This window comes from Gorilla gorilla, chromosome 2, assembly GCF_029281585.2.
Source record: "Gorilla gorilla gorilla isolate KB3781 chromosome 2, NHGRI_mGorGor1-v2.1_pri, whole genome shotgun sequence".
Classification (NCBI taxonomy): Eukaryota; Metazoa; Chordata; class Mammalia; order Primates; family Hominidae; genus Gorilla; species Gorilla gorilla.
Genome location: NC_086017.1, coordinates 56,265,596 through 56,292,400, shown reverse-complemented (window position 1 = coordinate 56,292,400; position 26,805 = coordinate 56,265,596). Strand labels below are relative to the sequence as shown.

The 26,805-nt window shown below is 45.9% G+C and overlaps 1 protein-coding gene and 1 long non-coding RNA gene across 4 annotated transcripts in view; one reads left to right on the top strand and one right to left on the bottom strand.

Moving 5' to 3' along the window:
• Positions 1-669: 669 nt before the first annotated feature.
• On the bottom strand, positions 670-2,947 carry CCRL2 (C-C motif chemokine receptor like 2). 2 transcript variants are annotated; one of them, XM_055382191.2, is made up of 2 exons: positions 2,499-2,578; positions 670-2,125 (listed from the first exon to the last, which is right to left on the bottom strand). In XM_055382191.2, the coding sequence occupies exons 1-2, from the start codon at positions 2,520-2,522 to the stop codon at positions 1,079-1,081; spliced, it is 1,071 nt and encodes a 356-aa protein (XP_055238166.1). In that variant the 5' UTR covers positions 2,523-2,578; the 3' UTR covers positions 670-1,078. The 2 variants fall into 2 exon arrangements, with proteins under 2 accessions (XP_055238166.1, XP_004034066.4); XM_004034018.5 differs by lacking the exon at positions 2,499-2,578 and adding an exon at positions 2,691-2,947 and having other exon boundaries at positions 682-2,125.
• A 179-nt stretch (positions 2,948-3,126) lies between these two features.
• The window catches only part of LOC115934065 (uncharacterized), a 42,097-nt gene continuing 18,418 nt past the window's right edge, over positions 3,127-26,805 (top strand). The window contains exons 1-2 of one of the 2 annotated variants that reach the window (XR_004069920.3): positions 3,127-3,296; positions 16,642-16,869. This is a non-coding gene — a long non-coding RNA (uncharacterized lncRNA). The remainder of the gene's footprint in view (positions 3,297-16,641; positions 16,870-26,805) is intronic. The other variant, XR_010132807.1, reaches the window with a different exon arrangement.

Genomic DNA, 26,805 nt, shown 5'->3' with positions numbered 1-26,805 from the left:
GAGCAGTGATTGTCCCCTGGCAGCAAGGCACTGGTAGCTTTGAGGCCTCAAAGGGCCAGAAGCAAGATTATAAAGAGACCAGTGAGTGTGGAGTCCAATTCTGAACACCAGGAACAGGAAAATGTTTTTAGGATCAAGGATGCATCATCCTTACAGATCTGGGGGGTCGCCGGGGAGGTAGCTCACATGTTGAGGTGACCTTCTGCTGATGTGGCAGGTGGGAGCCTGTGTTCTACTGACTCAGCCATAGAAAGGAAGTGGGACAACCTTTTGTAGTTATGTGCTGGTGAGGCCTGAGGTATGTGTTATACTTAAAAGGACAAAGCATTCATTTTGTTAGACATTTCTAAACATAATTTCTCATTTGCTTTTGTTAAATCTCCTAAGATTCCATAGTCTTGATAAAGTACGAGAAAATACCAGAAACCTTGGGTTAGGGGAAGCTGGGGGCCTAGGGGTGTGGCAAGTAAGCAAGAGAATTTAGAGAACTTCGACAGAACAAGTTACCTTACCTCTTTTTCCCACAGCTTCCAGCTGGCTAGTTCTTCTCATCACCGGCGAGACAATGCGCCTGAAAAATTACTCCCATATAAATGGGCTGTTTACAATCTGGAATGTAGTTAAATTGGTTTTAAAAGCAACTTACAAATTATTTTAAAATACATTAAATAGATGGTTTAAAATACATTTATTTCATGTCGTTTGTCCCCAGGGTTTGGAGTTTGATGTTCTGGACCAAGCGCAGGCTCTGAGCAAATGCTACCAGGGCTGGAGAATCAGTTCTGCCACTTCCTAGTTGTGTGATCTTAGACAAATTTCCGCACCTTAGTTTTCTTCTCAGAGAAATGAGACTAGTCCTATCCACACTATGGACAAGTGGTAGGAGGCGAAGGAGCTCACGTTTGTAAAGAGACTTGCACGGTGCCTGAGACAAATTCAGTGCTTAGCAAATGTTAGCTCACCTCTCCCTTTTCTTTCTGTATCCAATTTTGTATACAAATGTGTAAAAAATTTACATGAAATAATGCAGAAAGATGAAAATCCATGTTTATTCTTCTTGCATTTGGTGGATGCTAGTTTACACTTCAGTGGAATGGTCAGGTTCTTCCCTCGACGTGCCTTGTGCAGACTGCCCCCTGGGTTGAAGTGGGGTGTTACTACGCAGATGGAAACAGCGGCAGAGGTATTTGCTAAATGTCCCATCAAGAAACGCATACAGGAGAGGGTTGACGCAGCAGTGGGTGGTGGCGATGAGTTTAGTGATGTGAACACTTTTGTCCAGATTGTAGCTGCTCTTGCAGTCACTCAGGGAGAAGTGTTCTTTGAAAGTGGACAGGAAAAATGCAATATTGTAGGGCGCCCACATCAGAAGGAAGACTACCATTATGGCAAAAACAAGCTTGAAAAGGCTATACCTCTGCTCCCTGAACCTTAGTGTTTTTCTCATTTGCACATAGAGAAATGTAAAAATAAATAGGGGGAGGACAAGAACCGAAATGTTCATTTTTAAAGTCAGAAAATGCTTCCAGAATGTCTCATCAGCTGGCAGGAAGGGAGTTCTGCTAAATGCACACTTGTATTTCTGGTCTTCCATCTGAGGTTTATAAACCACGAATTCAGGCAAAGTGGCCAGAATGGCTGTTACCCATGCCAGGACACTTGTAATGATGCCATAGGGCACCCTCCTCCTGCCTGAGAAAAAGTTTCCCTTGTGCAAAAACACTAGGTACCTTTGCACAGTCAGAAGGCAATTGAAAAATGTCTCACTGTACAGGCCCACGAAGTACAGTCCAATGAGAATTTTACACATGGGATCGCCACCAGCATGAGCCCAGAAGGGCAGGGTAAGCAAGAAACACAAGTTAGAAACTGCCAAGTTTAGAAGATAGATATTTTCCATGCATTTGAGTCCTTTATATTTTACCAGGATAAGCACAACCAGGAGATTGTCCAGGACACCGATCACAAACACAGCAGAGCAGAGTGATGGCACCAGCTGGGCTGAGAGCGCCTGGGCGTCATACTTGTCACATTGCTCTGCCTCATCGCTCTCCAGTTCACCTTCTATGAGGACATCATATTCATCCTCTGGTGCCAGTGTGTAATTGGCCATCTTCAGACTGCCCTGTGGAGAAATGGGAGATTATTTTCCCCTCCGACAGCTGTCTTATCCTGGAGGAAACAACAAACTGGACCTGGATTCATACAGCCCCACTTTCCCTTTCTGGAGCTACATTTTAGCCAGAGTAATTCCCTATTTCAGAAGACTGAAATAAACATTTCTTTAACGTGTGCCCACTTCCCCAGAGCAGCACCATTCCCAATCTAGTTGTTAAGCATGTAAGTGCTTAGCAGTGTGCCAGGTGCCACGGGAAATAAAGCTGGCATGACACCGTCTTGGTAGAACTTACCTTCTTTTAGCAGAAACAGGACTTGCCTACATGAACACAATATGTAAGAAAATATATAATTAAAGAGAACCAAGTACCATGGCTTACTTTTAAGAAACGGGTGTAGATCATAATTTCTGCATTTTAAGAAGTTTGCTCACCCCCCGAAGCAGCTTCCTGTGACAGCTGAGATGTTTTTCTCTCGAAGGGTATAAACAAATGTTTGCAAAAGTGAAACCATGCTCAGCATCAACATGGCCATAAGGGGTTAAATACATCGATGACACACAGATGACTTACCACTGGGCCGAGCTCCTGCAGGGGAAGGGCGCAGCCTCCAGACCCAGCATCCGGGAGCTGTGGGAATGGCCCCGGACAGTGGATGCCCTCCTTTTGATCAGACTGCTCCTGACCCTGAGGGGCACGAGAAACCACTGTTGATTCCCCTGGTGGCTCTACCCGCCCCGCTCACCGAGCTCAGGGACCAACTGAAATAAAGTACTCAAAAGCTCCCCCAGGCCTCCAGAGGATCTCTGAAGCGTCTGAAAGCAACCGGGAAGTTGTTTCCTCCTCCCTCTGGCCCTGTACCCCGCCTTTGATTTCCCTGTGACCTTTGACAGCCGTCTTCTGGCCTTCTGAGATAAGGGAACTGTGTCACTGCTGCTCTGAGTGGTAGCAAGGAAGTGATGTCAAGGTGCTGAGAACTGCCAAAACGCTCTGGCTTGTGGCATGTGACACTCTGAGTAGGTAACAGGTACCAGCTACTGTCAGCAGGGAGGAAGGTATGTGGTGACCACGAGTCCAGACCTGAGGGTCCTGATCCTCTAATGCAGCCTCTCACCAGTGTTCGCAGAAACCCACCCGCTGATTCAATACGGGGACCAGGAACCTGCCGTGACAGTCACGGTGTGTTTGGGTTTTTATTGTCATTTTTGAGGGGCACTGTGTGCTTTGGTTAAGACTGAGGCCTCAAAAGAGAATTTTAGGAAATTGGAAGCCACAGGGTGATGTCAGCTGGGAAAAGGCCAGGGGCAGAGGTGGGGCCTCAGTGGCAGTGAGCGTAAGGCTGCCCTGGGTGTCAACACCGAGGAAAGCAAAGGGGTTTGCGAGCAGCCAGAAGTGATTGGTGCTGTGACTCATGGGGGAGCTGACCCCACTCGGAAAAGGAGAACCCAGAGGAGGAAAATCCCGTGGTGATGACACAGAGGCGACATCAAGTTGGGTGGGAGAGAATGTGAGGAGGACAAGTTGAACCCCAAACTGAGGCTGGGGGCTAGGGTAGGTTTGAGTCCAGAGAGAAGGAAATTGAGAGAACAGCCCAGATTTGGAATGGTGGGAGGAGGCTGTGGTGGTGGGGGAGGCTGAGGGAAGAGGGTGGGACGGGGAGGGCACGGTCTGGAAGAAGGATGAACCGAGAAGAGGAACTTGAAAATAATGAAAAAATCTAGATGAGCTTCTCTTGGGTCAACGACTCAGCAGCTGTGACTAACCTAATTTGGGGATCAGACCTATTTGCTTAGAATTTATATATTGATTAAATGACATCCTTTTCCCACCAAAGATGTGTCTGAGGTAGGATTGAATACAAAATTTGTACCTGTCAAAATAGAAATAGAAAATTAAGAAACTAGCCTGGCACTGAGGTGCATTCCTATAGCGCCAGCTACTCAGAAGTATGAGGTGGGAGGGTCGCTTGAGCCCAGGAGTTTGAGGCCAGCCTGGGCAACATAGTGAGATCCCGTACCTATAAACAATATAAAAATTAGCCAGATGCAGTGGCAAGTGCCTGTAATCCCAGACATTCCAGAGGCCAAGGTGGGATGTTCACTTGAGCCCAGGAGTTCGAGGCTGCGGTGAGCCATGATCATGCCACTCTGCACTCTGGCCTGGGTGGCAGAGCGAGACACTGTCTCTGGAAAAAAAAAAGAAGAAGGAGGAGGAGGAGGAGGGGCGGGGAGAGGAAGGGAGGAGAGAGAACTATTAAGAGAAAAATAAACACAGAAAGAGCCCAGACAAATATGTGATTGAGCATTAAATTTAACTCCACGTGTGCCGACAGACAAGGCAGAAAGAGAAACACAATGATGTTTGATGGCAGAGGAGTTGGTGCTGGTGGGAACCTAAGCTGTAAGTGCCCTCTCCTCTCTTGTGTGGGTCTCCCGTGAGTGTGTGAGTGGGGGTCATGGTGCCCTGGGACACTCTTCCCACCCCCTACAGCCTGGGATCAGCAGTGGCCCCTCCTCCTGGGTCTCTCCACCTCCTGCAGCTGGGCAGGACACTCAGGATCTTGAATGAGTAGGTGCGGGCAGCTTTACTCTCGATACTCATGGATCAGTTCCAGGAAAAGGAAGGAAAGTCAAGACAGACTTTGAAACTTGCAAAACGCTGGGAGTACACACACTCTTCCTCATTAGTAGAGGACAAAAACAGCAGTCAGGCACCTCATGTACCACATGTCACAGAGTCATGTGAGATGTGAAATTTCCCAAGGAAAAACAGAATCATGTGAGGTGTGAAATTTCCCAAAGAAAAACGTTTTGTAAATTCAGGATCACCCTGGCTTCCTAATATTAGCATGGCCTTCACTTTCAGTATTATTTTATTTTTGCCTGATTCCCAGCATTCTGCCTATCCACACTCAGGCCATGAGGTCCTTGAAACTTCTACATAGGAAGGAAAGAAGAGTTTAGAAGGCTGCAGTTGAGGTGAAAGGAAAGTTCTCTTTATCATTCTCATATCTGAAGCCATAATAGGGCCTCCTTGTTTGTGAAACGACACCACATTCTGCAGCCTTGGCAAGTGGCCCACAAACCTTACCTCTGAAGGTCTGAGTTCCTCTTTATCACTATAATTCGACCCCAGTTTTAGTCGAAGGAACTATCACTGTATACTCTCATTCCCCACTACGTGTAGATCACTCATTTACTTAATTCAATTATTCAGCAAGTATTTCTAGAGTGCCTAGCCTGTGCCTAGCTCTGTTCCAGGTGCTGGGGATGCACCAATGGACAAAATAGGCAAAAATCCTGACCTTCACAGAGCTCAGGTAAATTGTAGATTAGTAGGAGAGAAGTGCTATGGAGAAGGCGAAGCAGGGAAGGACAGCAAGAGAGGCCAAGGTGGCTCAGGGATCACATTTTAAATAGTGTAGTCAGAAAAAGCCTTGCTGAGAGCTGGCTGTGGTGGCTCATGCCTGTAATCCCAGCACTTTGGGAGGCTGAGGTGGGTGGATCACTTGAGGTCAGGAGTCTGAGACCAGCCTGGCCGACATGGCAAAACTTCATCTCTACTAAAAATACAAAAATTAGCCAGGAGGGGTGGCGATGGGTGCCCGTAATCCCAGCTACTCGGGAGGCTGAAGCAGGAGAATCACTCAAACCCAGGAGGTGGAGGTTGCCGTGAGCCAAGATTGTGCCACTGCACTCCAGCCTGGGTGACAGAGTGAGACTCCATCTTAAAAAAAAAAAAAAAGAGAGAGAGAGAAAGCCTTGCTGAGAAGATGGGCACTAAAGCCACAAATGGTTAGGTCCAATAGTTCATGATCATTGTCTCATTCTTTCTTGTCACTAAGTTCTTATATCAGGGAGGTTGAAAACACACACTGGGTGATAACCTTAGCAATAATTTTACCGAAGACGCAGACATATTCTTCTTAATATATTGACCCTCAATAAAAAAGGCAAAGGATGTGAGGCTCCAGTTACTGATTTATCGCCTTTCAGCTCTTCATTCACTCTTCTGTGTTCTGCTTTGTGAGTCTAGAGCTGGACCCCATAAACATTTCTCCTTTGCCAGTTGCTGTAGAAGGCATAAGAGGGTCGCAGTAAGAGGCAGAGTTTTTTCTTTCTGGTTCTGGGATTTGTTTTTATTTTGTTTTTGTTCTTTTGGCTGATTTGCCAGTGCTGGGTGGAGACCCTACAGTGCCCACTCCCCAGTGAATTTTGCCGACACCAGGACAGTGGCTTCCTGCTGACTTTTGCTGGCACCCTACTGGGTAGCTTCCTAGTAAATTTTGCTGGCACTCCAAGAGCGTCTTCCTCGCCAGAGGCATGACCACATTCTTGGGAATGTCACTGGTACCCCTTCGGGCAGTTTCCTGCTCAGCAGCCCCAAACTGCCGCAACTCTGCAAACTTCTTGGGCATCCATTGGGTTGCAGCCACACCCCCTCCAACAAGGGTGGATCAGCTGGGGAGGGAGGGCATTTTTTGAGTTCGCCCCTTCCTTGGCTGCTGTGCCTTAGCTTAGAGGTTATGGCTGCTCTCTACATCTGCCATTCCTGCATTCTTTAGCGTTCTCCTTACCCCCTTTAGTAGTTCATACCCTTTTATAAGTTAATAACTCATTATATTTAATGTTCATGTGTGGTTTCTGTCTTGACTGTATGCTGATTGATACACACAACATTAAATTTAGTTCAGGGAAGGGATGGGGAACAACAGACACTGGGGTCTACTTGAGACTGGAGGGTGGGAGGAGGGAGAGGAGCAGAAAAAATATCTATTGAGTACTGGGCTTGGTATCTGAGTGATGAAATAATTTGTACAACAAACCCTCATGACAAAAGTTTACCTATGTAACAAGCTTTCACATGTACCCCAGAACCTAAAATAAAAGTTAAAAAAATTATTGTTTAAATGCATAATAACAAATTTGGAAAATTTCAAAAAAAGAGAAATAGGTATTAGAATGTTTAGACTGATGATAATTTAATCTGTCCCTTACTATGGCTTCTTCAAATATAATCTTTCTTAGATTATCAATTAGTCAATCCATCTATCTAATTTTTATTAGCAAATAAAATGTTACAGAAAATTTGTATAGAGAAAAACTATGATAGTGATAATCTCACATAATAGCCATTATAAGTTTTAAATACCACTGCTTCTTAATGGGAAATGTAGAAAAACTACTTTTAGAAAACAATCAATTTTCTTCTGAATTAGTTGTTTGATATTGAGTAGTAGATCAAAGAGGTAAATAATGGCATATAATTTTAAGGCTTCTGAGACCATCTTATCCTGCCCCCAGATTTTCTTTCCCATAATTGGCTGATCCCTAAAATTCCACCTCAGTACCCAACATTTAGTAGCTGTGATACCTGGGAGGGCAGATAATATTTCTAAAATACAGCTGTGTTGATAATCCACCCTGGAAATACAGATATTATATGTACTTACTGGGAGTGAAATAGTGTTGACTATTCCCTAAAGCAGTCTTTCTCAATGCATGTTCAGTTTATTCTGCAGTATGCTAAAAAGTGTAAAAAAAAGGATGGGAGGCTATTGCTCATTTAAGTTTGAAAAATAGCTGGACTAAAAAACTAAAACAAGTTTCTTTACTACAGGACTTCTCAGAGCCCTTCATATACTAATAGGCATTATGATCCTTCCTGAGGAAGAAAGGGTTTGGAGTGTTTCCCAAAATGTTTTGATCATGAAACCCCTTTTAAAATTTTCATACAGGTACTTATAGGCTAAAAGTTCAGTGAGTATATTATGAGAAATGCTTCCTTAGACATACAAATACTACTGTGTGGTCTAGTAATAATAAATAAATATATTATTTATTAATTTAATTAATTAATATTATTAATTAAATTAATAATAAATAAATATTACTGTGTGGTCTAGTGCACCTCCTGCCCCAGCTCTGAGGGAGCCTAATTGACTGAGGGGCCCAGCTGCTGCACTCTGAGACCCATGTCTGCATTCATGCCAAGGCTGTGCCCTCCGTGGGCTGCTCCCACTCCATGACCCTATTAGGGACACTATGATAGGCCCATCCCTTGGAGAGGGACTCCTCTGATGGGTGCCTTTGGCACATACTTCAGCCAAAACTTGCGTCATTCCCCATCTCCTTCACTTGGAGTCAGACCTGCTTGTGATCTCATGGCTTTCCCAGCTTCTCCTGGCTCCCTTTACAGTCCTGCAAATGTCACAGACATTTCCTCTATTACACTTCTTGTATGCCAGACCCCACCTTGGGTTCTGTATCTTGAAAGATTTGGACTATCATAGTCTTGGAAGGAAGGGCATCATTTTCTAGAGTCTTGAGTCCTTTGCTTACCATGAAGTAATACATTTTGCAGCATTTCGATCCCTTTCTTCTTACCTCCCATTTTCCTGTGGCCTGCGTGGACCTATCCTTTTGGAACACATAAAGCCACTTAATTCCGTCATATTCCCATTCTGTCATGTTTGGCCAACTCCTCAGCTCATATGACTTTTTCTATTCCTCGTTCTTTGATTTGTGCTTCCTCTGCCCTAATCACACCTCCCAATATTCCACTTTCTTCCATGCTTTTCCTCTGTGTCTCTGGAACCTGAATTCTGACAATTTCCCTGACATCTTTGATTTATGCCAAAAACATTCACACCATCTCCTGTCCCTTGAGGATACTCCTTCCCTCTCACATCTGTCTCAGATTTGGGAGACAGAAGGTGACATCCTTGGCCTCGGTGCCATTTTTTGGCTATTAATTCCCTTCTAGATATAAAGGAGACTGCTGTGGGCTCCACTTCTCCAACTACATTGCTCTCTGCTCCACCTCATTGCTGTCATCCACTGACTGCCTGGTTGCCCCTATTTTATTCAAGACTTGTGCACATGGATAAGGGGCTTCTATTCACCCCAGTTTCCCACATCATCCTGGCGGCTTAGTTGTCCATGTGGACCCCCATCTGGTGCCCAAGTCTCAGCTCATTAACTCAACTCCCTGGCCTTCGGTTTCACTCCACTAGTGCCCAGCTGAGGTTTGTTAACATTGATTTACCACTGAACTCTCACAATAAAATTTCTCACTTTTCTGATGACAACTTTTACTCCTTTGGTTTCTCTCACTCCATTTATTCTTTGTGTAATATGTGCTGTTCATCAAGCCTTCCAGCCTCTGACTATCAGCCCCTCCCACGGTCACATCCCTCTTTATCTAGCTGAGATCCAGTAGTCTGCCACTTAGTCATTTTCTTGTCAACACCCTGACCTCTCTTGAAGCCCCAGCCTTAGATAAATTATCCTCTACATTTTTTCTTTGAGTGTGTGTTTCCGAGAACAGCCGTTTAAAACCACTTAGCAGCCGGGCTCAAGCTTGTAATCCCAGCACTTTGGGAGGCCGAGGTGGGCAGATTACTTGAGCCCAGGAGTTCAAGACCAGCTTGGGCAACATGGCGAGACACTGTCTCTACAAATGTACAAAACATAGCTGGGAGTGGTGGTGTGTGTCTGTAGTCCCAGGCCCGGGAGGCTGGGGTGGGAGGATTGCTTGAGCCCGGGAGGCAGAGATTGCATTGAGCTGTGATTGTGCTACTACTACTACACTCCAGCCTGCGTGACAGAGTGAGACCCTGTTTCAAAAAAATAAAAATAAGTAAAACCGCTTAGCTATGTGGACAAGATACATTGGTAATTTAAGATCTTCAACTAGCTTCCAGAGATTCTTCTAGATTCCCTGATAACTGTTCTGAGTGTGACAAATTGTCACTTTATCCCATTTTTCCATCAACTATTTCAAGCTACCTAAAGCTTCCAGTCTCTTCACCCCCATTCTAATGACTCCCATTTACTCTCAGGAAATGATCTCATCTTCTGCTTTTCTCAGAACTCCTCAACTCCTCAGGCCCCAACTTCAAATGCAACTGTGGTATGTCTACATTTTTCCTCTCTCCATGGACAGAGTTGCTCCTCTAACACCAAAGGCTAATCTCTCCCCCTGCACTCTGGATCTCATTCCGTTTAACCTTCATCATTTTTTCCCACATTTTCTTTGAGTCCCAACTTTTTCCTCTCTATTAGATTATTCAGAATTTTTCAATGCTCAGATCTGTCCCTTAAATAAAGATTACAAACCCACTTTGACCTCAAACATAGGTCTGACAATTTACTGTCTCTTCTCCCCCTCTTCCAGGCAGCTTCACTAGTTGTCCAAACTCTGTTTCTACTTCATCACTGCTCATTCCCTACTCTACACCCTGCAGCCTGGCTTCTACCCCCACCATTCCACTGAGATTGGTCTCCCTGGGTTCACCCACACATCCTTGTTGTTAAATGTAATCAGCTGCTGGGGCAGGTAATGCATCAAGTGCCCATGAACAGGAAGTGTCCAGGATCTCCCGGCTCTCCATTACTACAGACAATAACAACAACAACAAGACGCAGACATCAGTCCAGCCCACAAACACCATTACATTTAGAGATTCCCAAGCTGAAGTGGTGCTTAAGATTTTTTGACACCTGTTAAAATGTTATAGAATCTAAAAACATTAATACAGGACTTTGCAGTGAAGATGACAGTGTAGTGTAGATGAAGATGAGTAAAGCAGGATAGCAGACTCTTCCCTCCTCTAATATCTCAATGACCAAAAACTAGTTTTAAAACTATAACATCTGCTGGCAGCAACTGAACAAGAAATAGGGCACAATCTTACATCAAAACGTTGAAACATGGTGCTTTAGAGATATGCCTAAATCCAATCCTACTGGGTTTCCCAATCCTATGGAATAAAGAAGGAAAATAAAGAAATCCTGAGAATTGTCTAATACTCTCCAATTAGGAGACAAGTGGCCTTGGGGGGTGAATATGCATTCCTAGAAAGAAAAGAAAAATATTTCTTCAGTTTGACTTGAAAAAATGGAAAAAATTAAAAAAAAAAAACAAGACAAGAAAAAAGAATTTAAAAAACCCTATTGAGTTAAAGCTCCTACATTCCAGAGGGTAGAAGGGTTTCTAGGACTTTTCATAGACCAGGACAATGTGCTGAGTTAGGACAATAAGACAAATTCCACAAGAGTGAGACACCCTTGTATATACCGAATTGGCTCTGGTATAAAATTTGTTGCTTTTTTTGGATTTTGATTTTTTATAAAAACAATTTTAATAAAGTAATGATTTCATCAAATCATTAAGGGTTATACTAGTGTGTAGAACTTCTTAGAGGTATACAGACGTTTATTAGCTCTGCCAGCTATCACTCAGGGTGATCCATTTCCTTGTGTGCCTTGCAGTTTCAACGTGAGTGTGTCTTGACTGGGGATTATTTTCTCTGAAGTAGCTTTTCATGGCTTGAAGTGGGAGCACTCCTTTCCAGAGGAGTTTTGAGTTTGTTTCAGCCAGGAACATTGAGGGCATCAATGGCCTGATATGAATTTTCCGCGCCTGGTTTTGGGGTCTTCCATTTTGAGGGTATTATAAACCTGTGCATGAAGCACAGGATTTGTAGTCTCAGAGATTTTTCCCATACCACTTAAAGCCTAGGCAAAAATAGATAAGTGTTTGTGTTTTCCTCTGCCTGCGGGTGAATTTCTTCTAGTCCCCCTTTTCCCAAGTGCTAGATTTACATCAGGATCTCTCAGTTCCGGCTCCACATACCCCATAGCCTTCAGCCTTGCTGTCTGCCCCATGTCGGAGTTACACTGACATGGCCTTTTTGATGCGTGTGGCCTTTGATTTGTCTGCATCAGACAGTGACCGAAATGATCTCTTTCCATTGAGTAGCGTTTCAATGAACGTTTGTTGTAAAATGTGGTTCCTTTATTCATCTCATAGATATTTAGTGCCCACTGTCTTATAAATCTTCCTTTTGCCCTTCCATATCCATTCTCCACTCTCTACCCAGCTTTATTCTGGGGGAAGCTCACCTTATTAACAGCAGGCTCCCCTGTCTTTCAGTTTTCAGTTGTGTTTGGCTGATGGGGAATTTTAGGCAGAAGATTGGAGAGCAAGGTCAGGGGAGTCAGGCCCTGGCTCCCTCCTGATGGGGTCTAGTGGGCTGATGTGTCCCTTGACGTAAGGGCAGCTCTTGTCAGACAGCTCCCTCCCCTTGCCCTGTCTGGCCTTGCAGTGGGAATGGTGCCCTGCTCTCACTGGCACCAGGCACTGCACTGTGTATTGTGGCCTCCCTATACCCTGTCCAAATCTTTGTATAGAATCCTTCATTAAACTCGCCTCAGTTGCCCTACTTAAGTGTGCCATTTGGCTTCTGCCAAGCTACTGAAGGACACCTCTCCCAAGTCCCAGGAACTTTGCCAGACACTGGGGAGAAGATAGTGAACAAAATGGAACCGTCCTCTGTCCTCGTGACACTGGCATTCTAGAGGGAGATTCAGGTACGGAACTGACTATAATTCAGGGAGTCATGTGCCAAGCTGGGGGAGCACACAGGAGCAGTGGGAGCTGTCCCAAGAGCACCCGGCCTGGCTCACGAGAGGCAGGGGAAGGATTCCCAGGGTAGGTGTCACCTCAGTCAAGGGCACATGGATGGGAGCCGGCCAGGTGAGGAGTGGGCCTCTTGCCCCCCCTCCTCCTTTCCTCCTAATGTCTGCTTTTCAGGTTCTTGAGGGACCACCTACTTGTCAGAGATGGGGCAAGAAAAGAGAGAGTGATAGAATTCAAGGTGGTGACATTTTATTATTTATTAGCACCTGTGACTGAGTCTTAGTGAAAGAGAAAATTGAAACCAAATGCCAGACTATTTTAGGTTGGATTCCTGGGAATCCAGGGCTCAGGCTCTCTGAGAAGGAGAATTGTATGCAGCAGACTTGTGGGGAGGGCTTCCAGGAGACACAACTGGAAAGGAGAGAACAAGACAGGACCAGGCAGAGGGAGAAGCTGCCCACGTGGTCACAGAGGAGGCCTCAGTTATTCCTACAAGGAATTAGGAATTGAGGGGAGGGCGCTAGGCCTCTGCAATCCAACATTAGCCAGTCATTGGCTCAGCCATCCCTGGGAAGGGGGCATTGCCTGGGCAGGCAGCTCCAGTTCCCAGAAAGGGGAGTAGCTCTGAGTTCCAGCACCTCTGTTCCCATCTACGGGGGTGAGAGCATGGAGAGATGCATTGGCTTGAAGAGGGCATCTGGGCAGAGTCTCACAGTATCCACTGTACAGGTGGAAGGTTCTGAATTTCCTGCAAATTTCATTTACTCTGAATGATAGAAAATGGAAACAGAAATTTCTAAAGCCACAATGTCACAAGACCATGGAACCCACATGTGGGCACATTGAAGGAGGAAGTCACGAGCACAGGAGGCCACACTGCCCACTCACTCCCCTAAACTATGCTGCTGGGGACTCATCCATCATCATTGGAGTGTGAAGTGCCCAGTTTTCACAGGGTCAGTCGAGTTGGGCAGACACTGGTCTGATATGAATCATCTTAAATAGATAAGAAATGTTTCTTTTATGAATAGAGGTAAAAATTAATACACAAAGTAGCATCCTCATTTAAAAAATATTCCCTTTAGTAAAATTAAATGACACATTGTAACTGTGCAGGAAAGGGTTTGGTCCTGGTCTTCAGTCTGGGTGGTGAGGCCCCTAAGCTGGGGACTGTGAAGGCCCTGCTTCTTCCTGCTCACGTCTCCCCCAAGGACAGTCCCAGAGTCTCCACAGAGGCTCCAGAGCCTCTTCCTTCCCAGGACCCACAACCTCCTAGCACTTGACTGGAGCCAGCTCCTACATCTTCACAGAGTCCACGGTTTCCATCTCAGCCACACCTTCTGGAAAGGGTCTTGGAAAGGGCCCCTTCCCTACCTGGTAAACCAGGACCTTCAACTTCAGAGGCTGGTCCTGTCCTCTCAGAAGAGCCCAGAGCTTGGGGGCAGAAGTTGTGCTTTTCTAGGCGGAAGGAGGGAACATTACTTTGTATTCCTTTGCCATGAGTGGGCAGAGGAGGAGACCAGGCAGGAGTTACAAAGTCTTTCTGCATTCTGATTGCATCACAGGGTTCCATGGATGTTTTTTCTGCTCTTATCTTACTCTATGTCTCTGCAACACTTGACGTTGCTGACACTTCCTCTCACTCCCACAGCCCTCTCCCCCGGGCTGCTACAAAGCCCCGGATTTGGCTCTTTCTTGGCACATCTCCTCATTGTTCTTTAGGGCTCCCTTTGCTGCCCGCATTCCTCCGGGTTCTGCTTGAGCTATTGAGTCCACCCCTACGGCATCCACTGCCTGTGATCCCAGATGTAGATCTCTACTCAGTCACTCTGCTGAGTTCAGTGTCAGCACATCCAGCTTCCCCTGACACTGCCACCTGGAGGTCCCCCAGGATATCCAACTCAGCCTGTCCTGAAAACCAAACTAATTGACCCACATCCTAAAACCAGTGCTCCCCGTTTCAATGGGCCAAGACCCAAGCCTTGATCATATGCCTCCCTAAAAGTCCTGATAATCCAAGTCCTCCCTTGCGCCCTCAGATCCATTAACTTCTCTCCACTCAGGGCTTTCCTACCTTGGAAGAGGCCTCTGCTATATTCTGGAGAGAGCATTGCCAAACCTCCACCTAGGGGCTCTCCTCCATTCTTGCCTTCTTCCAATACAGTCTCCACATTGCCAGGGCCAATCCAAAGTTCAAAATAGGAATCTACTCCCTGTCTTGAAACTCCTCTCCACCCATGCCGTGGGCCCACACTCCTCAGTGCCCACGGTGTGCAAGGCCATCCCCACCTGTTCTCTCCTTCCCAGGTTCCAGCCCCATTTCTTTCTGCTCCCTTCTCACTTTCTGCTCTCAAGATGCCACTTACCATTTCCTGAAGTTTCTTTCTTCCCACATTTTCTCACACACCGTTTCCACAGAAATTCCTCCATTCCTGTCACGTACACTTTTCCTTGTAATTTCTCCTGTGTGAGAGACCCCAACCCATTCCAGATACAAACAAGCTGGGAAAGACACTGAGAAGTGCTGGAATCTCAGGATGTCTCGCTGGCTGGGGGATGTGAGACATGTTCTCCAGGTGTGCACGCGCCACTGGGGAAGCTTGAGAGGGTGGTGTTCTGGCCCCTGGTGGGACTCACGATGGGCATTTGGGAAGGCAGTGGAAATGGTAGAGTGACGGGAATGAGTGGGTGAAGAAAGAGAGAGTGCTTGTGGACAGCCTGACTCTCCTGTGGCCATGCTAAGAATCCTGAATGTTCCACAAGTCTGAAGTAAGTCGCCGAAATCTGCCAGGAGCCTGTAGCAGCCCCTGACATGCCCCAGAGCCCTCCTTGATGAGGATACAGCAAGGAGGAAGCACTAGAGCAGGGCTCCTCAGCCACAGCCCTGTTGATGTTCTGGATGGATAGGTTTTTGTTGCAGGGGATTGTCCTGAGTGTTCCAGGATGTTGAGGTGCATTCCTGACCTTCACCCACTAGATGCCAGCAGCACTGTGCCCTCAGCTGGGACAACTAAAATGTCTCCAGATAACACTGATGTCTCCTGGTGGAACTGTCATCCTCTGCTGAGAACTGAAACTCTGGAATTAGTAACTGTGGGGTGGGAGAAGGGAAAAAGATTGGCTGGGGAGCACTGAACAGAAAAGGAATCCTATGCATCTTGCATTTGACTGAAAAATCACGGGGCTGGATTGAACGTGTTAGGAAGGATTAAATGGGTTCTAGAAAAAGTGCAGTTCAGGAGGGAAAAGGTTGTTTGGTTATAAAATGGTTTCATTTGTGCCGATTTAACCGTGAGATATCAGAAGGCTCATTCTTGGTTCTCAGGTTTTAGCTGAGCCACACCACTTCCAGGAAGCCAGCTCTGATAGCCCAGCATGGGGCCTGGAAGCCCTCCTATGTGTTCTGGAGCATGTGTCACTCTATGTTGCAATTGCCTGTTGACCTCTCTGGCTCCTATCTGCATACTCTTACCTCATTCCTTGAATACAAGAATTTGTGCGCCGTTGTAACCCTAGCACCAGCATACTTGCTTCTCAATAAATATCTGTTGAATGAATGAATAATTTTCCATGCAATTCCCTTGAATTAGTGACACTTTTCCCTATAATTTTTTACTAAATTCTTGGTGGAAAAAAATTTTTTTCTTTTTGTTTTCTTTCTTTCTTTCTTTCTTTCTTTTTTTTTTTTGTGGCTCTGTTGCCCAGGCAGGAGTGCAGTAGTGTGATCTTGGCTCACTGCAGCAACCTGTCAGGCCTCTGAGCCCAAGCTAAGCCATCATATCCTCTGTGACCTGCACATATACATCCAGATGGCCTGAAGCAACTGAAGAACCACAAAAGAAGTGAAAATAGGCAGCTCCTGCCTTAACTGATGACATTCCACCATTGTAATTTGTTCCTGCCCCACCCCAACTGATCAATTGACCTTGTGACATTCCTTCTCCTGGACAATGAGTCTCAGGAACTCCCCACTGAGCACCTTGTGACCCCTGCCCTTGCCTGCAAGAGGACAACCCCCTTTAACTGTAATTTTCCATTACCTACCCAAATCCTATAGAACCACCCCAACCCTATCTCCCATTGCTGACTCCTTTTTCAGACTCAGTCTGCCTGCACCCACATGATTAAAAAGCTTTATTGCTCACACAAAGCCTGTTTGGTGGTCTCTTCACATGGATGCGCATAACATTTGGTGCCGAAGACCCCGGACAGGGTGACTCCTTCGGGAGATTGGTCCCCTGTCCTCACCCTCACTCCATGAGAAGATCCACCTACGACCTCAGGTCTTCAGACCAGCCCAAGGAACACCTCACCAATTTCAAATCGGGTAAGCGGTCTCTTCACTCTCTTCTTCAGCCTCTCTCGCTACCCTTCAATCTCCCTGTCCTTCAAATTCCAGTTCTTTTTCCTCTCTAGTAGAGATAAAGGAGACACATTTTATCCATGAACTCAAAAACTCCAACATGGATCATGGATTTGGGAAGACAGCCTTCCTTTGGTGTCTGATCATCATGGGGACACCTACCTTGATCTTTCACCCACATTCCATTTGGTGTCTGATCACCGGGGGGATGCCTGCCTTGGTCATTCACCCACATTCCCTTGGTGGTAAGTCAATTGCTGGGACACCTGCTTTGGCTGCTAACCCACGTGACAGCCCAGGGCTGCTCACCTCCCCCCCTTCTCCATGTCTCTACCTTTCTCTTTAAACTTACCTCTTTCACTATGGGCAACCTTCCACGCTTCATTCCCCCTTCTTCTCCCTTAGCCTGTGTTCTTAAAACTTAAAACACCTTTGACTAACACCTGACCTGTCCAAGTTGGCACCAGAGTGGGGTAATTTTAAGGGGCTTATAAGCCTGGCCATCAATACCCACAACAGTTATGGAGGCAAGGGAAACAGGCCCTTGAAAAGAAGGTAATGTGGGGTGGGTAGCTCCCGTATTGATTAAGAAGGGTATGGACTTGGACAACATTCTTTTATGCACTCTTTTAAAAACCTAAACATCTTATTTTCTTCTGTAATACTGCTTGGCCCCAATACAAACTTGACAATAGTTCCAAGTGGCCAGAGAATGACACTTTCGATTTATCCATCCTACAAGATCTAGATAATTTTTGTCGTAAAATGGGCAAATGGTCTGAGGTGCCTGAAGTCCAGGCATTCTTCACACATCAGTCCCTCTCTAGTCTCTGCTCCCAATGTGACTCATCCCAGATCTTTCCTCTTTCTCTCCTGTCTGTTCCTTCAGTCTCCACCCCAAGCTCTGAGTCCTTTGAATCCTCCTTTTCTATGGACCCATCTGATTTCTCCCCTCCTCCCCAGGCTGCTCCTCGCCAGGCCTAGCCAGGTCCCAATTCTTCCCCAGCCTCTGCTCCCCTACCCTATAAACCTTCTATCACCTCCTCTCCTCACACCTGGTCTGGCTTACAGTTTTGTTCCACAACAAGCCCTCCCCCACCGGCCCAACAATTTCCTCTTAGAGAGGTGGCTAGAGCTAAAGGCATAGTCAAGGTTAATGCTCCTTTTTCTTTAGCTGACCTCTCCCAAATCAGTTAGCATTTAGGCTCTTTTTCATCAAATATGAAAACCCAGCTGAGTCCATGGCCTGTTTGGCAACAACCCTTAGACACTTTACCTCCCTAGACTCAGAGGGGCCAGAAGGCCGTCTTATTCTCAATATGCATTTTATTACCCAATCTGCTCCCGACATTAGAAAAAGCTCCAAAAATTAGATTCCAGCCCTCAAACCCCACAACAGGATTTAATTACCCTCGCCTTAAGGTGTACAATAATAGAAAAGAGGCAGCCAAGTGGCAACATATTTCTGAGTTGCAATTACTTGCCTCTGCTGTAAGAGAAACCCCAGCCACATCTCCAGCACACAAGGACTTCAAAACACCTAAACTGCAGGGGCCAGGCATTTCTCCAGGACCTCCTCCCCCAGGATCTTCCTTCAAGTGCTGGAAATCTGGCCACTGGGCCAAGGAATGTCCCATCTGTGCGAGACCCCACTGGAAATCAGACTGTTCAACTTGCCCTGGCAACCACTCCCAGAGCCCCTGGAACTCTGGCCCAAGGCTCTCTGACTGACTCCTTCCCAGATCTTCTCAGCTTAGCAGCTGAAGACTGACACTGCCTGATCACCTCGGAAGCCTCCTGGACCATCACAGATGCTTTGGGTAGCTCTTACAGTGGAGGGTAAGTCTGTCCCCTTCTTAATCAATATGGAGGCTACCCACTCCACATTACCTTCTTTTCAAGGGCCTGTTTCCCTTGCCTCCATAACTGTTGTGGGTATTGTCGGCCAGGCTTCTAAACCGCTTAAAACTCCCCCACTCTGGTGCCAACTTGGACAACGTTCTTTTATGCACTTTTTTAGTTATCCCCACCTGTCCAGCTCCCTTATTAGGCTGAGACATTTTAACCAAATTATCTGCTTCCCTGAGTATTCCTGGGCTGCAGCCACATCTCTTTGCTGCACTTTTACCCAACTCAAGACCTGTTTCACATCCTCCCCTTGTATCTCCCTACCTTAATCCACAAGTATAAGATACCTCTACTCCTACCTTGGCAACCGATCATGCACCCCTTATCATCCCATTAAAATGTAATCACCCTTACCCCGCTCAATGCCAATATCCCATCCCACAGCAGGCTTTAAAAGGGTTAAAGCCTGTTATCACCTGCCTGTTTCAACATGGCCTCTTAGAGCCTACAAATTCTCCTTACAACTCCCCTATCCTACCCGTCCAGAAACCGGACAAGTCTTACAGGTTTGTTCAGAATCTTCGTCTTATTGATCAAATCGTCCTTCCCATCCATCCTATAGTGCCAAACCCGTACACCCTCCTATCTTCATACCCCCTTCCACAACTCTATTCTGTTATCGACCTCAAAGATGCCTTCTTTACTATCCCCTTGCATCCCTCCTCCCAGCCTCTTTTCGCCTTACTTGGACTGACTCTGACACCCACCAGTCCCAACAACTCATCTGGATTTTTCTACCCCAAGGCTTCAGGAACAGCCCACATTACTTTGGCCAGGCCCTTTCTCATGATCTGCTTTCTTTTCACCCATCTGCCTCCCACCTTATTCAATATGTTGATGATCTTCTTCTTTGCAGCCCCTCTTACCAATCTTCCCAGCAGGACACTAGCCTGCTTCTTCAACATCTCTACTCAAAGGGGTACAAAGTATCACCCTCTGAGGCACAAATTTCTTCCCCTAGCATTACCTATCTTGGTATAATGCTCCATCAACATACCCACACCCTTCCTGCAGACTGTGTTCAGTTAATCTCCCAGACCCCAACCCCCACCACCAAACAAAAACTCCCTTCCTTCTTAGGCATTGTTGGATATTTCCAACTTTGGATACCGGGCTTTGCTATCCTAATCAAACCACTTTACTAGCTCACAAAGGGTAATTTAACTAATCCCATAGACCATAAGTCTTTTCCCCATTCTTCCTTTCACTCTTTCAAAAAGGACCTGGAGACAGCTCCCACACTAGCACTGCCCGACTCGTCCCATCCTTTTTCCTTACACACAGCTGAAATACAAGGCTGTGCTGCTAGAGTCCTCACACAGGAGCCAGGCCCACGACCTGTTGCCTTTATCTTCCAGTCCTCCAGCAGGCTGGACAGGAAATTCGCCAGGCTGCTAATCTTCTCTTGCCTCCTCCAAACTCCCAGCCATATGAAGATACCTTAGCTGGGCAATCAGTCCTTGTCAAGTCTGACCCCTCACACTCTACAGCTTTGATGGACTGGACCCTACCTGGTCATTTATAGCACCCCAACTGCCATCCGTCTGCACGACCCTCCCCATTGGATTCACTGTTCCAGAATAAAGCTGTGCCCATCAGACAGCCAGCCTGATCTCTCCTCTTCCTTCTGGAAGTCGCAAGTACTCACCCCTACTTCCCTTAAACTCACTCGCATTTCTGAAGAACAATAATAACCCTTATGAGCCTAATACATCTCTTCATTCTATTAAGTCTATTTATCCTTACCCTACTTTTTGCAACAGAGCTCTACGCAGTCACCCCCACTATTTGGACTGTGCCCCCAAAATTTGTCATCTCCACTATCTTCTGTCTAGTCATACTCCTATTCACCATTCTCAATGACTCATAAATGCCCTGCCCCTGTTTACACTGCCGGTTTACACTTTTCCTCCAAACCATCATAGTGGATATCTCCTGGTACTATCCCCAATCCGCCACTCTTGACTCCCTCTTGGAGTGGACAGATGATCTTTGCTGACAGGGCACCCTCCAATACTTTCACCCTGATGAAGTTCTATTCTTTACTTTTATACTCACTCTTATTCTCGTTCCCATTCTTATGCCACCCTCTACCTCTCCTCAGCTATCTCCACCACACTATCAATCTCACTCACTCTCTCCTAGCCATTTCTAATCCTTCTTTAACAAACAGTTGCTTCCTTTGCATTTCTCTTTCCTCCAAAACCGCTGAGGCCTCGGCTTACTCACTGCTGAGAAAGGAGAACTCTGTATATTTTTAAATGAAGAGTGTTGTTTTTACCTAAATCAATCTGGCCTGGCATATGACAACATAAAAAAAACTCAAGGATGGAGACCAAAAACTCACCAACCAAGCAAATAATTATGCCGAACCCCCTTGGGCACTCTCTAATTGGATGTCCTGGGTCCTCCCAGTTCTTAGTCCTTTAATGCCTGTTTTTCTCCTTCTCTTATTCAGACCTTGTGTCTTCCGTTTAGTTTCTCAATTCATACAAAACCGCATCCAGGCCATTACCAATCATTCTATATGAGAATTGCTCTTTCTAACAACCCCACAATATCACCCCTTACCACAAAATCTTTCTTCAGTTTAATCTCTCCCACTCTAGGTTCCTATGTCACCCCTAATCCTGCTTGAAGCAGCCCTGAGAAACATCACCCATTATCTCTCCATACCACCCCCAAAAATTTTCGCTGCCCCAACATTTCATCACTATTTTGTTTTGTTTTTCTTATTAATATAAGAAGACAAGAATGTCAGGCCTCTGACCCCGAGCTAAGCCATCATATCCCCTGTGACCTGCGCTTATACATCCAGATGGCCTGAAGCAACTGAAGAACCACAAAGAAGTGAAAATACCCAGTTCCTGCCTTAACTGATGACATTCCACCATTGTAATTTGTTCCTGCCCCACCCTAACTGATCAGTTGACCTTGTGACATTCCTTCTCCTGGACAATAAATCTCAGGAGCTCCCCACTGAGCACCTTGTGACCCCCGCCTGTACCCGCAAGAGGACAACCCTCTTTAACTGTAATTTTCCACTACCTACACAAATCCTATAAAACTGCCCCATCTCTATCTCCCTTTGCTGACTCTTTTTTCAGACTCGGTCTGCCTGCACCCACATGATTAAAAAGCTTTATTGCTCACACAAAGCCTGTTGGGTGGTCTCTTCACATGAATGCACGTAACACAACCACCTTCAGGGCTCAAGAAATCCTCCTTCTCTGCCTCCTGAGTAGCTGGGACTACAGGTGCACACCACCACCCCCGGTTAATTTTTGTATTTTTTGTAGAGACAGGGTTTTGCCATGTTGCTCAGGCTGGTCTTGAACTCTTGAGCTCAAGCAATCCACTTGCCTCTAGCACCTAAAGTGTGGAGGGAGAACTACTTCATTCTGAGAATGTGGGAAAAGTGGGGACTTTGTGTCCATGTTACTTCAGGCACAAGTTGCAAGAAGAAGAGGATGGCTCAGGTTTGCCTAGCAATAAAGGACAGTGCTGGAAGATTGGTGGCATTGGTCATAGGAAAGAAGGAACTACCGGACATGTGGACTTGGAAAACACATGACCCAGGGCAGTTCTGTGATGGGACATCTTCCTTGGATGGTCATGGGTCTCCTTTCCAGGGCACTGCCTCTGTAGGGCTGCATCATGCTCACCATTTCTGGAAGCTAGAATCCGATTGACTCATCTTGGGTAGTACACACCTAGAATTCATAGTAGGAAGGGGGACTCTTTCATATGTGTCCACAACAATGGTCCTTGAAGAAAGCTCTTTTTCCTCCACTTCCCTTATCTCTTCTCTCTTCTCTTCTTTTCTCTTTTCTTTCTTTATCTCTCTCTCAATTTTATTATGAAAATATTCAAATATTACATGGGCAGAAAATAGTATTAATATGTTAAATCTCCATATTCCCATCACTCAGTTTTAACAATTACAAACATATGTCCAACACTGTTTCATCTATGCTCCTCTCCCTTCCCTCTCCCTCTCACTCCACTGGATTATTTTAAAAAGAATTTAAACATCATATAACTTAATCCACTAGTATTTTAGAGTGTATCCTTAAGAGATGAGGACTCTTTAGAAATAGCTACGAAAACATTATTGTACCCCAAATTAAAGCATAATTAACATAATATTATATCTAGTCAGTGTTCAAATTTCTCCATTTGTCTCATAGATGTGCTTTCTCATTGGTTTGTTCTAACCTGGACATAAACAAGACCAGTGCTCTGCATTGCACTGTTAATGTGCAACAATTCCTTTCCCCCGTCCCACCTTGGCCCCACCTTTTCCTGTAGAACTTTCTATATTCTGGATTTGGCTGGCTGTCTACCCTTGCTTTCTCACCATCTCACTGTCTCTGCCATAGTCCAGGCCTGGTCAGGCAGGGAGCTTGTGATTCCTCCTGCCCCTTCTCTGAGTCACTTCCCTTTGTCCTATGGACAGAAGGCTTTTTCTGAAAAAGCAAGTCTGATCATGCTGATACCAGTGGATTAGGGGAGGTCCCTAAACACTGGTGAGACCTTGACTGCACCTGGTGTCCAGGCTGTTGACGCTGTCACAAAAAGGAATTCAAGGACGAGTCAGAGAAAAGTGAAAGTAGAGAGATTTATTGCAGAGCAAAATGCACACACTCAAGAAATGGGAGTGTGGTCAGGTGGGGTGGCTCATTCCTGTAATCCTAGCACTTTGGAAGGTGGAGGCAGGCTGATCACCTGAGTCCAGGAGTTCAAGACCAGCCTGGGGAACATGGCAAGACCCTGTCTCCACAAAAAAAAAATACAAAATATTAGCCAGGTGTGGTGGTGCACGTCTGTCCTCCCAGCTACTTGGGGGGCTGAGGTTGGAGGATTGCTTGAGCTTGGGAGGCAGAGGTTGCAGCGAGCCAACAAAGTGAGACCCTGTCTCAAAAATAAAATAAAATATGGTGAAACCCCATCTCTACTGAAAATACAAAAAATTAGCTAGGTGTTGTGGTGGGCGCCTGTAGTCCCTGCTGCTAGGGAGGCTGAGGCAGGAGAATGGCCTGAACCCTGGAGGCAGAGCTTGCAGTGAGCTGAGATTGCGCCACTGCACTCCAGCCTGGGTGACAGAGCCAGACTCCATCTAAAAAATAAATAAATAAATAAATAAATAAATAATAAAGGGAAGTGCAGGCATACTCGAGAGAGAGAGTTGCGCCCAGTAGGGTTTGGGGCTTCTACATTACGGGTTTCTTTAACCAAAGGGTGGAATATTCATGAAGTTTCCTGAAAAAGGTAAAGATTTCTCAGAGCTGTGGTGCCACCCATTTTTACACCAAACATGAGTGTTCCAGGAAATGGAATGGCCCTGGTGGGTGTGTGATTTGGTATGTTATTGAGCATATAATGAGGTTCTAGGCAAAACCTAGGAGAAACCCAGCACCATATTGGATCCAGTTGCTTTTAACCAGCCTTGGCTCACACCCTGGTTCTCAGGTTCTTATTGACCCCTAGATTATGCAGCTATTTCAACAGTTTCCTTTTTTACTAGTCAAACTGCTGCCTGGAAACTTCCATTCTCCTGTGACCACCCTTATTATTCCTGTCTCAATACTACCATCTTGTTTAACACAGTTAGGGGGTGCCTGTGGCCTGTAGAATAAAAACTACACTTGACAGCTTGACATAGACATTGCAAACAGTAAGCATTCAATCAATACTGAATTAACAAGTGAATGGGGACTGTGGAGTGATAAATAGCTAATGCACTCGGGTACTGTGCTGGGGAGACTCCTTGTTCCCCTTCACCATATGCTTTGCTTCTGCTCCAGTGGAGGGCAGAGCAGAGGGGAGGGCTAGAAGGAGTACCTCCCAATCTTGTCACTCCATACTGCCCACTGCTCCTGATCTCCTGCAGGAGGAATGCATGCACGCAGCCAGACACACACACCCACACTCACACCAGTGTCTGTCTGTCCGTCTGTCTGCCCGTCTATCTATCTATCTATCTATCTATCTATCTATTTATCTATCTATCTATCTATCTATCTATCTATCATCTATGTACCCTATCCGTCTATCTACCTATCTATCATCTATCTCAAGTCAGCTGTGCTACTTTAGGCACCTGGACTATACCTTGCTTTATTTCACCTCTGCACATTTGCATAAGAGTTCCTACTCCTATGCTCCACTCAGTAGCTTCTAACTAATCCTTATTCAACTGCAGCAATGCTCTCTAGGATTTTTTCCTCCAGACCCCCATCCTTGGATTGGATAACTTATCCTCATCTGGCTCTCAGAGCCTTATCCCGACACTGTTCACAGTAACATAGGCATTAAAAATAAATTATTTTCTTTTTAACCTTGGTAAGGTTTTCCTTTTAATGAAAAGCAGCCCCCAAATCATTTCTTTTCCAGCAAAGAGCAACCTGTAAAATTGGGCTGCAGACATAGATAAGCAATCTGGAAGCTTGCAAGGGTGAATGCCGGCAGCTGTGCCAATAGGAAAAGACTATCTGGGGGCCAGGCATGTTCAACATGGATTCTTCATCGTCCCTTTTCTTTGTCAACCACGTGTACAGTAAGGAACAGACAACATGGCACCAGCCAGGTATAGACCCCGTCTGCGTAGTAAAAGATTAGGATGGGATGGCCAGCTTCTTTGTATGCTATGTAAACATCACACCTGGTCTGACCAATCTCTCGGGTCCTAAGTAAATCAGACAGCACTTCCTCAAGCTTGTCTATAAAATGCCTTGCATTTCACCACAAAACAGGAAGATGCACTCAGGTGCCCCTCTCTCTGTGCAGGCAAGAGAGCTATTCTTTTTTCTCTTTCTTTTGCCTATTAAACCTCTGCTCTTAAACTCACTTCTTGTGTGCCTGCGTCCTTGATTCCCTTGGCGTGAGACCACAAACCTCAGGTATTCACCCCAGACAATGATGCCACTTCAACAGTACTTTTCAAACTTTGCCTTTTTGCTTGCTTTTCTCTCTAAATAGTGAATTTCATAAGGACAGGGACTCTCTTTCACGGCATGAGTTGGCATCTGGCACATAGCTGGTCCTCCTTCAATGTTTGCTGAATCAGTGAATGAATGCTGAATGTTGAACCCCCCCTTAGGGGGGTTCTTACTTCCCATTTCCGTTTCTGCTTGAAGGAGGACAGAAGCTCTGCCCAGTTTCCTCTCCTTCTCAGAGGACGGCTGGAGGAAACACCTCCCATCCCTCTCTTACCCCTGGCCATCCCTGGCCTCCACAGTAGGAGAGTGGAGGTGGGGTTTATTGGTTGCTCTCCTTTGCATAGGCACAGCTGAGGATGAGGGCCCCGGAAGTAGACTGAGGCGCGTGGTATGAAATCCTACTTGTTTCCTGTGCCTAAGCCACCCCTGCCCATGGGGCTTTGCCAGAACTTCTCATTGGGTTTTGCTTACCTAGCTCTTAACACGTTAATTCCTACTTGCTCTTCCTTGAGTGTAAGCTTCTGTCAGAGTGCAGAAGGAAGGGGTGGGGAATTGGCCTGCTCCCCTCACTCTCTCAGTTTGCTTCGAGCTATGGAGTCTACATCTGACCAGAATTATTGGTAGCAGGTTAATCCACCCTAAAAGGCTTTCAAAAGGAGCTACAGAAGACCAAGCAAATTGAACACAGTGCCATAAAGTTGTGAGGCCCTTTCCATCCATTACTTACAAAATCATGCTGTTGATTTCATATTCACGAGCCCCTGGCTGACTCTGGTCGGCCAGTGCTTCTCTCTCACTGCAGAGAGTGAGCTGGATTGCCCGCTATGTCTAAGAGCACTGTTTGGGGGAGCACATCCTAATCTGAAGACGAAATAGCCATTATTAGCAAATTATTAAAGTAGCTAACTGTTACCAGAGCTTTTATGTGCCAGGCACTGTGTTAAGCCCTCAACATGCAATTTCTCATTTATCCTCTGAACAAACCTGTAAGGCAGATACTATTATTAGCCCCAATTACAGATTAGAAAGCTGAGGCTTGGAAACAGTAAGC